General features: G+C 42.3%; 1 protein-coding gene across 3 annotated transcripts in view; it reads left to right on the forward strand.

The window, feature by feature from the left end:
* The first annotated feature begins 2,886 nt into the window (after positions 1–2,886).
* The window catches only part of BIN2 (bridging integrator 2), a 36,509-nt gene continuing 27,303 nt past the window's right edge, over positions 2,887–12,092 (forward strand). Inside the window, exon 1 of one of the 3 annotated variants that reach the window (XM_081316603.1) lies at positions 2,887–3,281. In XM_081316603.1, coding sequence (XP_081172729.1) covers positions 3,204–3,281 — 78 coding nt within the window. In that variant the 5' untranslated portion in view covers positions 2,887–3,203. Of the gene's footprint in view, positions 3,282–10,331; positions 10,607–12,092 lie in introns of those variants that run through there. The other 2 variants (XM_081316602.1, XM_081316604.1) reach the window with 2 other exon arrangements.

Genomic DNA, 12,092 nt, shown 5'->3' on the forward strand with positions numbered 1-12,092 from the left:
CCGGAGCTGCTCCGAACCCCGACCCAGAGCTGTGTTCCTCGTGGCAGTGGTCTCCGGCGCCAAACAGCCTCTTTCCAACCACATCAAAAAAAATTTGTAACAAACATTGGAATTCTTGTCATCTCTTATTTGACCACATCTAGCTTTCCTTGATTCATGGATCTTACATTCCAGGTTCCTATGGAGAAAAAATCTTTACAGCATCGGACTTTCCTTTCACCACCAGACATATCCACAGCTGAGCGTCCTTTCGACTTTGGCCCAGTCGCTTCATTCTTTCTGGCGCTACTAGTACTAGCCCTCTGCTCTTCCCCAGTAGCATATTGGACGCCTTCCGACCTGAGGGGCTCATCTTCCAGCGTCATATCGTTTTGCCTTTTGGTACTGTCCATGGGGTTTTCATGGCAAAGATACTGGAGTGGGTTGCCATTTCCTTCTCCAGTGGATCACGTTTTGTCAGAATACACATATACACACATATATATACACACACACACAACCTCTAGGCTCCCAGGTCTGTGCTGTAAACATCTGGAGGGCAACAAAGTGATACAGAAAACTCTTACTTATCTGAATTTTTCCTGCACAATCTGATAGCTGATATGTTGCTACCTGTTGTAATGACAAAGCAAAGCATGTTATATCTTTTGCTTCTGTAAGTATAGCAGCTGAAGAGGTTCTGTTAGAACAGAATAATTACTAGATATTTTAAGATTTATCTAGCATTGATATTCTAAGGCTACTAGATATCCAAAAAAAACACCCAAAAGCCAATCATCACTTAATGTTAGTGTTTGCAATAAGGATGATTTAGAGATGGAAAGCAGTGACCTCGTGTGGTAAGGTGAGCTGGGACAGTAGCTCTCTATATTAATTGATTGTTCCCCAAAGAGGAAGTCCTGTGTAAAATATAAAACCCCATCATTTGCAGAACAATCTAAAACAATATTGAAACTCCGTCATCTTTAGAATAGGCTAGAAAATGAATCTCACCTCTGACATTTTCCATTTATACACTTCCCTCTATAGATCACACAGTAAGAATTGTGCATGCTTCAAAAATAATTTTAAGAGAAGTGTTTAGGGCTTTTTGCAAGTGCACCATTTCTATGCAATTCATTCAGACAGCCACACTTTTGCAGGCTTCCAAGTGAGGTGGGAAAAACAAATGGTGCTGTGGTTTTAAGAATTCCATTCGCCAAAGTTAATTCAACTCTATAATCAAATCCTCCCCACACACACACTTTAAATCTGGCTTTGACCAAAGCTTTCCCCTCCGTCCTGTGCAAATTTGCTTGAATGAATAGTAGAGAGAAGCTGTGCTTGCAAAAGATCTAAAGCTTTCTTTCCAATTATTTTCAAGACATACAGAGTCCTATTGTGAGTCAAAATATTGAAGAAAGTAGCCCACTAACGACCAAAACTGTAGGACTCTATAGGATTAGCAAGATGGAAATACTTTTTTTTTAAATCAACAAATAATGGCACTATTTTTTAAAGAAAGACATCACGATTAATTTTCATGCTGCACAAGTAAGAGTGGCAAGCAACGAGATATCTAAACAAAAGATGGGAAATTACAAAAATCTGTTCAGGAAGATTTGTAAGATCTGTGATCGCTCTTACACAAACAAATGGGGACGAACTGACTTTGATTTAAGTCCATTCTTAGAAGGAATAAAATACATTAAATAAGAAATCAAAACCTAGCATGAGTTTAGCTGTAATTACTGAAGAAGAGATCAGTTGCCAGAGAGCATTAACCCTTGCCTGTCTTGTAGCCAACTGTGACTACAGTTGATTATATCCATGGAGTCGATGGCTTCACATCCGAGGATTATCATAAAAATAAAAAATTCTAGGCCATTCTAGAAGATGAGGATATGTGCTATTTAAATAGCCAGGCAGCACAACATACAACAACAGATAAGGCCAGTGGTGGGATTCAGCCAGTTCACACTCCTTCGGCAGAACTGGTAGCCAATTTTTTGTTGCCCAGGCCCAGAATGGACTTCCAGAAGTGGCATCGACACAGAGAACCAGTTGCTCACATGCAGTATTTGAATCCCACCACTGGATAAGGCCCAAGATGAGACAACAGTCATTGTTATGTATTGGGCTTAATTGTAACACCATGTGGTAAGCTGGAGCTAGCTAACAGCTCCCAGCAACTCAGACACCCCATCTCCAGTGCTGCTATTGGCTGCCCCTAGGTGGCAATGGTTTGCTTTAACCCTACTGGTTGCCGCCTAAGGGCCAGGCTATAAATTGCTGCAGGCTGCAGTTCAGTTCCTCAGTTCAGATCCTGCAAGCAAATAAACATGTTCATTGCTGAACTCACTCGCCTCGTCTTCATTCCTGTGCAATGAACTCACCACACAACAGTCATCATTTAGTTTTTTATAATGATGTTATGAAATCCATGAATTTGTTTGCACGTGGCTTCAATATACCTAATTGCACCTTTTGTTTTCTATTTACCTAGTGTTGGGTATTGATCTTAATTAGGATTTTTCTGGCCTGACACGTACAAGAACTGTTGTGTAGATGGATCTTTGCAGGTAATAAGCAAGATGGAAGGTTCCAAACAGAAACATGCTTTATTGAAGTCAAGCAGAACAAAACTGAAACAGTGGCTGCTGCGCAGCTACTTATGTGGTTGGCCACTAGGCAGCAGCCAATAGGTTTACTTTAAAGCAGGGGTCTTCAAACTTGGCCATTTTATGACTTGTGGACTTCAACTCCCAGAATTCCTCAACCAAGCACGCTGGCTGAAGAATTCTGGAAGTTGAAGTCCACAAGTCATAAAAGGACCAAGTTTGAAGACCCCTGCTTTAAAGGAACCCATTCCCGCCCCAAATCAACCAGTGATCTTCTTGGAGACAACAAGTATGGCTTAGTCAGTGACCGTTACACAGACACACCATTGAGCAACCTTTAAGCAGCATTCAAACAGACACGTGAATCAGTACAAGTAAAAATCCCAATACATTACAAGAACAACTTTCCAACTTACATTATATGTGAGGGAAACTTCGCTTACCCAGAACCCAGCAGAGGAAGCAAATAGGTCTCAAACCAATGGAGAGGCAGAGCCCAGCCTAGTGATCACTAACACGTCTTAACTTCCTTCCTTAAAGAAAAAAAAAACCACAAATAAAGCTGATGCTGAAAACAGAAGTTGCACACAGCAAGTCACAGCCATGGCAGAAGGCAAGACAGGAGGGGCCGGCCTGTTTGCTAAGCGGGTTCAAAAGCAGTTCAGTCGAGCCCAAGAAAAGGTATTTATCTTGAAACGTTCTTTCACTTTTATAGTTTTATTATGATCTGAAAATGATATGGGTACAGCCCTTGTCTTTTTTAGTTCTCCTAAACTGTCCCACCAAAATGAGAGGATAGATAAAGTTGAAAAGGAAGTTGGGCTGTTGTTCGTTTCTGCTTTCTGGACATTTTTCATATTGTTCTGAATATTTTTTTCATATCCTGGATCAAGCTGGTATACATACTGTAGTATACTCCAATTTTACCCCAGCAATAACTTTGTAAATCTTATAGGCTGGGATGAGACGCAATGACTGGGTCAAAACCATTCAATAAAAGTCCAGGGTTGAATGAGAAATTGAGGAAAATGGATTTTGTCCACCCACCTCATCCTAATACAAGAGCCTCATCGTCACAACTTATCAGCTATCCCTGAGCCACCCCAAAGCAGTTGCTCTCTTTCTTTTGAGAACATCCCAGTTAAAGAATGGATTTTTCTCCTATATATCTGAAACAGACAATCTAAACCAGAGGTCCCCAACCTTTTGGGCACCAGGAACCGGTTCTGTGGAGAAAGATTTTTCCGTGGACCGGAGAGGGCGTGGTTTTGTGTGTTCCCTACATTCCATGGATGGGGCTTTGCTTGTTTGTGCGGCCTGGTTGCTGGCCTGCCGTGGCCTGGTACCGGTCCACGGATTGGGGGTTGGGGAACCCCTGGTCTAAACCACCTCTGTAGTTATGACGGTACAATGCCTGGCCAGGGGAGGGAGGATAATGTTAATATACTAATTAATCCAAAGAAGGATTAGCACAGTTATACTACAGAGTTAAACTAGACAAATCACTACGACCTTGACTGAGCCCAACATTTACATTGCTAAGCGAGACAGTTGTTAAGTGAGTTTTGCCCCATTTCCCAAGCTTTCTTGCCACAGTTGCTAAGTGAATCATTGCAGTTGTTATGTTAATAACACGGTTGTTAAATGAATTTGGTTTCCCCCATTGACTTTGCTTGTCAGAAGGTCACAAAAGGTGATCACACTGCAACTTGTAGTAAACAGATGCCAGTTGGCAAGCATCCGCATTTGATCATATGACCGTGGGGATGGTGCAGTGGTTGTAGGTGTGAAAAATAGTCATAATCACTTTTTTTCAGTGCTGTTGTAACCTGGAATGGTCACTGGTTATAAATCAAGCTCTACCTGTATTCCCCATTCCAGGGATTCAGCAAATGTCATTCTGTCAAGCAGAATAGTGATCTTTTCTTGGAAACTCTTCGTCCAAAGCAGGCTAAACGTTCACATGAACAGGCCCTCCCCTGGCAGTCATTCTAGGGTGAAGGTGAGAATCTTGAAAGAAGAAAAGAAAGACAGCTAACATAAGCACCTGCTATTTTGCAGGCAACAGCTGGGGATTCACACATATCCCCACAATAAAGTCAGTTTGCCCACAGTTCAACGTGGCAGGTGCATTTTGAAAATAATTGCATCTTGTAAGAAAGAAGAGGTGTTACGTTGTTGAAGAGATTTTTGTCTGAAATGTTTAGAAATATCATGCATATATTTCTATGACATGGGTAGCATGTCTGTGCTATCCTGACTGGATGCCTTTTAGGAGCAGCATACGAATGGCGTTATTATCCAAATCACTTGCAATGAGGCAGTTAAACAGAGGATATGGTATCCAGATTGGAAGCCTAGACCACTTCTGTAATTTGTAGCTCTTTTCCTCTACAAGGTCATAGCATTTTGCAAGAGTCCTGTCCAGTGGTGGGATTCAAATATGTGAACAACCAGTTCTCTGTGTGGATGCCGCTTCCGGAAGTCCATTCTGGGCCTGGGCAACAAAAAAATAGCTACCGGTTCTGCCAAAGTGGTGCGAACCGGCTGAATCCCACCACTGGTCTTGTGTCTCTTTTCACCTTATCCTTACCATAAAGTCCAGCTGAGGCAGGTTGGGTGGAAAAGCAGGGACTATCCAGTCTCACGGGATTTCTATTGCCTGACTGTCAAATCAAACGTCAGTCTTCCTGGTCATAGTCCCACCCAGGTTTTGCCACTCCCTGCTTCTGAGGAAGCAAAATTTTGCTCACCAAGCTTACGCCTTTTCATAAAATTAGCTAGTTGGAAAAGATGCTAACAGACTCTTACTGATTTCTAGCCCAGGACCTTAGCCTCTACACTTATACTGGCTCTCAGGGTTAATATTTCCTCCAAACCTATTCCTTTCTTCTAAATCATCTTAAAGTTTCTCTTACTTGCAAGAGAATTGGCACTGGGATTGATTTCCCACTATGCCCACAGTCCACAAACCCTCCAGCATCACACAGCACACCCTGAATGGCCTTGCCCCTCCAGAACGGTAAAGAAAAAGAAGCTGAACCATCTGATGGTACAATGACTGGGAGGGGGTTATATTCAGTCAAACATAATTGAACAAAAATGAGCAAATGCTGATCAGGAAGAAGCTCCTAAACCTGATAAGCTACATCTTTTCACATTCCCTGATGGCAGAACCTGGTTATGTGGGGTCTCAAAACCCACTTTCTACAATGCTTTCTCCACGCGCAAACATTAGAAGCGTAAACTCGTAGAACTAAAGCAGGCAGGGATGCTAAAGTTCATTTAGCCCAGTCCCGTGCTTGGTTCAGGATCTACTAAAGCACCTCCCATCGTCCAACCATGGTGGGTGAAAACCTCTAGGGATGAACTCACTGCTTCATCTAGCAACCCGTTCCACTGGCTGCTAATTAGTACTGTACAGTCAGGAAGGTGCCCTGATTCTAGCCTGGATATCTTTCTTTGCAGTTTGATCACACTTTTTTTATTATTTTTTATTACATTTATATCCCGCCCTTCTCCGAAGACTCAGGGCGAAGACTCAGGGTGGAAGGTACGTCTTCTGTGTAATCACCTTTGGGACAGCCATGAACTGGATGGCTGAGAATCTCCGCAGACATTCTGTGTAATCAATGTCATCAACCTGAAATTCAGTTTGATAGCCCTATTCTCTATTCTTGGATTCTTTACCTATATTCCCTTTTTGCCACTAGTTTGTATCCAGCCTTGAAATACTATCTTTTCTTTCATTTGAAATATCTCGACAGCTTCGTTCTTGAGGATGTATGCATATACACATATGAGTTTTAGGCAGATTCTAATAGGTAATATATCTGTTGGGGTCATCCCCATGTAATTTATGTAATAAGCTTTTTACTAAATTTACAGCAGGTATCTATAACCCAAAACAAAAAAAGCATCACCCATGCACAAGATGGAATGGATCATCAGGGGTTTTTGGGGGGTGGGTGGGTGCCAAGCTTCACAGAAAATAGAGTATTCCAAAAAGAATTAATTGTGCTCAGGATCAGTGCATATTGGTTGATGGGGATAGGGAGGCGAGGCAGAATGGAAAACTGAGAAATGATGTGACATTTTCAACTGACTGGCTGACACTTTAGGAGAGAACACTTTCTTTCTGCAGTATTTAGTCAGCAGTCTAACTTGTACAATGCTTTAAGGTAAAGGAATGTGTTGTGAAATTTCACAGAAATTCAACCTTAAAGGCCTGACAGCCTGCAATAGTATATCCACCCACTAGATGGCAGCAAAGAGGTACAGAATATCCTCACAGCAAAAGTCTATAGCAGGGGTAGGCAACCTTGGCTCTTTTATGACTCATGGACTTCAATTCCCAGAATTCCTGGTCTATAGAATGAAGTCTTCACTTGGGCATCAGAAGAATAGCAAAAGTGAATCCTTAGCCATGCTCTCCAGAGACGGGGAGTTGTAGAAATGCCTCAAGGAGACTGAAACCACTCCTGACTCTGATACTGAAGATGGGGTCATCCCCAAGTAGTTTACCCGATGAACTTTTTATTTAATTTACTAAATTTACCTACTGCCTAACTTCCAGTGACTCAAGGACTTGTGAATTAGTTTGTATTTTTATCTGATTTTTAAATATCCCTTTCATCTTATAAGCTGCTTTGTTATTGGAATGAGAACATGTTAATGGAATGAGCTTGTGTTGTTGCTGACGCTGGGGTGGATTGTTACAGGGAACATGTTTGGATGGTTCATCCATCACTCTTCCTAACAGCCTGCTTGCCACATTTCTGTATTCTACTACAATGGATGTACCCAGACACCATAATCAATTGTTGGGAATAGCTGAGAAGAGCCTCACTGAGGATAATTGCTATATATCACCCAAACAGGGAAGGACAGCTTCGTTAGCACAATAAAGATTCCCTCCCTTGAGACTGGATTTGGAAGACATGCTAGCTTAGTTCATCACGAATTACTCCATTATGCAAACTGAATATTGTTCAGATCTAGTTCAGTACAGCGACACATGATAGGTGATTCTGACACTATAGCTGGCAGCTCTTTATACACACCATGTTTTATTGCTTTGCCTTAATGCAGGGGTGTCAAACTCAATTTCATTGAGGGCCGCATCAGCATTGCGGTTGCCCTCAGGGGGCCAGGTGGGTGTGGTCTGGGTGGGTGTGGCCTACTGGGTGGGCGTGGCTAGAGTGCGTATGGCCTACTGGGTGGGCGTGGCCAGCTCTACATCGTTCGCATCAAGGGTGCCTATGGGGGCCTGAGCAGGAGTGGGACAGATCTGAGGGTCTCTGGCAGGAGGAGGGTCTCTGGGCCAGGGCCAAGGCAGTGGGGGCCGTTCCCTCACTGTTTCCAGGATGGCTTCGCGGGCCGCATGAACACTTCGCGGGCCGGATCTGGCCCCCGGGCCTTGTGTTTGACATGTCTGCCTTAATGGAACTGGTAGCCCTAAGCTCTGCAAAATATTTTGAACTACAGTTCCCACAGTCCTTTGCTATGGGCCTTGATGATGGAGAGAAACTGAAACCCAAGAAGTCTGTGGTCACCAGTTTAACCACCCATTGTTGGCCAGGCTAGCATCATGAAACCTCCATCATGTTCAGAAACAATATACTATTGAAAACCAGATGCTCAGGACAATGAACAGAGGAAGCCACATTTTTCTGAGCTTTGCTTTTGAGCACTTGGCTGCTGTAGAGCTTTCATTTAAGGGCTACAAAAATTCAGATAACTACTAACAGCAGGTCTCCTGCTGTTAACAATTGGCTGCCTGGGTTTGTCCAGATATGGTAATTATGCATACCAAAAATGTTCTACCGAATAGATCTTCATTGGTCTGCTGAGCGCGAGGCCAAATTCAGAAGGCACCCTACGCATCAAACATGTTTTCATAATTAACGCTTGGATTGACTTTAATCTCCTCCAGAACATTCTGCTGGTCCTGATAGGCAATGAAGGAAGTCCTTTTATAGTAGTCAAATGCATTTTTGCTGTTTTTCTGTGCAAGTGTATTAATAGTATCGGATGGCAATGGGAGAGAAGGAAACCACAAGAAGAATGTTCCAGAATGCAGGGTGTGTCATCAACTCAGAGTGTGGGCCCTGCTCGAGATCAAGCTTTCCTCCCCCCCTCCTACCTCATTACTACTATTCTATCCAAGCCCTCATTAGACGCAAGCAAGAAAATGATACTTGCACACATAGGATGCTGTAGAAATGTCCTATTTGGCAAGGAGCATCCATCTCTACCTCTCACCTTATTAACTTGCAAGACAGAAAAATGATTAGTACCATCAAACATTGCAGTCTTTTAATTAGAGGAGTGGGGGTGGAATTTGTTTGCAAAAAAATACAGGTAGTCCTCTACCACAACTGAGTCTAGAATTCCTGTTCTAAGCAAGAAAGTTCTTAAGTGACCTTCCCCCCCATTTTACAACCTTTCTTGCCACGGTTGTTAAGCAAATCGCTGCAGTTGTTAAGTTAGTCACACCATTGTTAAACGAACCTGGCTTCCGCATTGACCTGGGTGGTCAGAAGGAGACTAAAAGGTGATCACATGACTCCGGGACTCTGTAGCCATTAATAAATATGAACCAGTTGCCAAGTGTCTGAATTTGGATCACATGACCATGGGGATGCTGCAGTGGTTGTAAGTGTGTAAAACGGTCATAAGTCACTTTTCTCAGTGTTGTTGTAACTTTGCATGATCACTAAATGAACTGTTATTAGTCGAGAACTACCTGTACGTGGTGGGACGTGGTAGTGAGATGGAATCCCAGGAGGAAGGGGGGGTGCATTCCAGAGGAGTAAGAGGCAACTCAGCCCAGAGGACATGTGTGAGAGAAAGAGGGCAAAGACAGCCCCTCCCTAATAGTTCACAGATATATTATAGAGGCAAAGACAATACAGTTCTCAGTTTGGCAAGATTTTGACTATATGTGAAATAATTTTTAGAAAAAACAAACTCAGCTTGAAAGAATCTCCAAGTGCCGTTTTTGTTTTTGGCATGACAAATTAGCTCTCTTTGTCTGGTGTGCTGTCCAAGTTCTAAAACAGCGGCTCCCAACCTTTTCTATACCCCGCACCCCTGAAATGCTTCTGATATATTCTTGCACCCCTTTTTTGTTGTTAGTTGCGAAGTTGTGTCTGACCCATCGCGACCCCTTGGACCCCATTCCTCCAGGCTTTCCTGTCCTCTACTTCTGGAGTCCATTTAAGCTCACGCCTACTGCTTCAGTGACTCCATCCAGCCACCTCATTCTCTGTCGTCCCCTTCTTCTATTGCCCTCAATCTTTCCCAGCATTAGGCTCTTCTCCAGTGAGTCCTTCCTTCTCATTAGGTGGCCAAAGTATTTGAGTTTCAACTTCAGGATCTGGCCTTCTAAAGAGCAGTCAGGGTTGATCTCCACCCCTTACCAAAGTTCAAAATAATGGCAACGCATTATGCATATACACTATAATTTTGAAAACCCAAGTTTTCACACACCTTGGAGTATCATCTCTCACCCCTGGGGTGTGACCACCCTTGGTTGGGAACTGCTGTTCTAAGATAAGATAACCTTTAATGTCATTGTTTTTTACTGTGGGCACACTGTTGCCTGCTCTCAAAAGTGTACACGTACATAACACACATACTAATATGCTATATACAACATATGTATATACCTACACCCTTACATATAAGTAACATATAACTATTAATCACTGTCCATCTTGAATACATAGTGAAAAGAGGAAGCTTTAGAGTTCACAAGGTTAATACTGTATGGAACAAAACTGTGACTGAATCTGGATATTCTGCTTTGGATACCACGGAGCCTCCTCCCAGAAGGCAACAAGGAAAACAGGTTGTGAAGTGGATGAGTAGCATCCCAGACAAGCAACACTGCTCAAGCAACACTTATGTGTCCTGGATGGAAGGGAGTGAACTGCCAATAATCTTTTCTGCCATCCTCACCACTCTCTGCACCGCTTTCTCTGTGCATTATCAGTGCAAACGTGAGCTATATTTGCATCTAACAGTGCCTGTGTTGAAATAGGTCACAAATACAGTTTCTTATTTGTATATTTAAAATGAAATGTTGAGCATGGCATGATACAGCATATGTCATAGGGTATTTTCTTCTATGTGACTATGTCATGGACAGCAGGCCAAAACTTCTTGGAGTGGGGCACATAAAACTATTAAGCCATTAAACGATAATGATGTTCTGCAAAATGCGAGCTCTGACTGCAGAGAATTATTGTTTCTCCACTGGATGGAGCCAACCTTGTTTTGGAGAACAGAGTCCTATCACTGTGAAATGTCTCATGAAGTTCACTCGCTGAATTCTTTTCTTCTTGTGCAACAAGAAATGGGAACTAGAAACCACTTTCAACATTACCTCTAAATGCTAGTTGCTCTGGGAAGGCACTGAACCAGTTCTCCTGATGTATTTCAGTTTGTCAGTCATGACAGTTCTATCAAAGGACCATTTTTATCTCAGACATTAAAAAAAGAATGTGGCCTGAAGAAGTCCATCAAGGCAGAACAGTAAAACATCAAGGAGGATATATAGATTTGCTTTATTCTTCTGTTTCAGAGAGGTCCATGCTGACTGGGAATCATTTAATACAGAGAGATGCTTGTACTTTCTTATTCATATGTCAAGATAGTATCTATTTTAAGGTTATCAGATCTGGGCTGCAAAAATCCACATGACTAAAAGATAGCCATGAAAAGGTACAGAAATTCTTTGTACTGTCATCTAGTGGTTATCTGCTAACACTCTCCTTTTATGTAAACAAGAGTTGCGCTTTCAGTACATTAAAAAAAAGCTGGGATTTTTATTATTGCTAGATGATAATATCCCAGTGAAATATACCTGGGATTACAGTCTTTGGATTTTATAGGTCTATCCATATATTTAATATCAAGGATCAATTCATTGTGCTAATTTTTATTTTGGTTAGTAATCTGAATACAGTAGAAGGAAAGTTGCATAGAGAAACCAAGAGAAGGCAGGTCTATGCCTACTCATTCTGTGCCCCTTATCTTATCCTCCATGTGGTACAAATATCTAAAAAAGGAAGGGTGCTGAAGTCATTTAGGCTATTCATGGGAACCGACAGATGGGCCCTGTGTGGTTAGCAAGCTGCATTGCACATCTGTAATGGAGGACTTTGTTTTGCATGGAAAATAAAAGCATGCAAAAGAGTAGAGCTACCAGATTTGGGCTACAAATGATTTCTAGATGGTGACAGAGATGGTAGCTTCTATATCTCTCTGCTGCTCTCTCCTGGTCAGCTGGAGATTTTCAGCTCAAATTTAACACTGTTAAGAAAGAGACCATTTGGAGGACCTATATAGGGTTCCTACTGGGTTTCAAGTTACTGGAGAGTCCATGTATGTTTCTCTCCCTGAATTTTTATATAGACACTTGTGGGATAGCAGGCACTACTCCACCCTTTCTCATGGAAAGACTAATGATTGGGGGCTTTTTGC

This window comes from Vipera berus (genome assembly GCF_964194415.1).
Source record: "Vipera berus genome assembly, chromosome: 2".
Classification (NCBI taxonomy): domain Eukaryota; kingdom Metazoa; phylum Chordata; class Lepidosauria; order Squamata; family Viperidae; genus Vipera; species Vipera berus.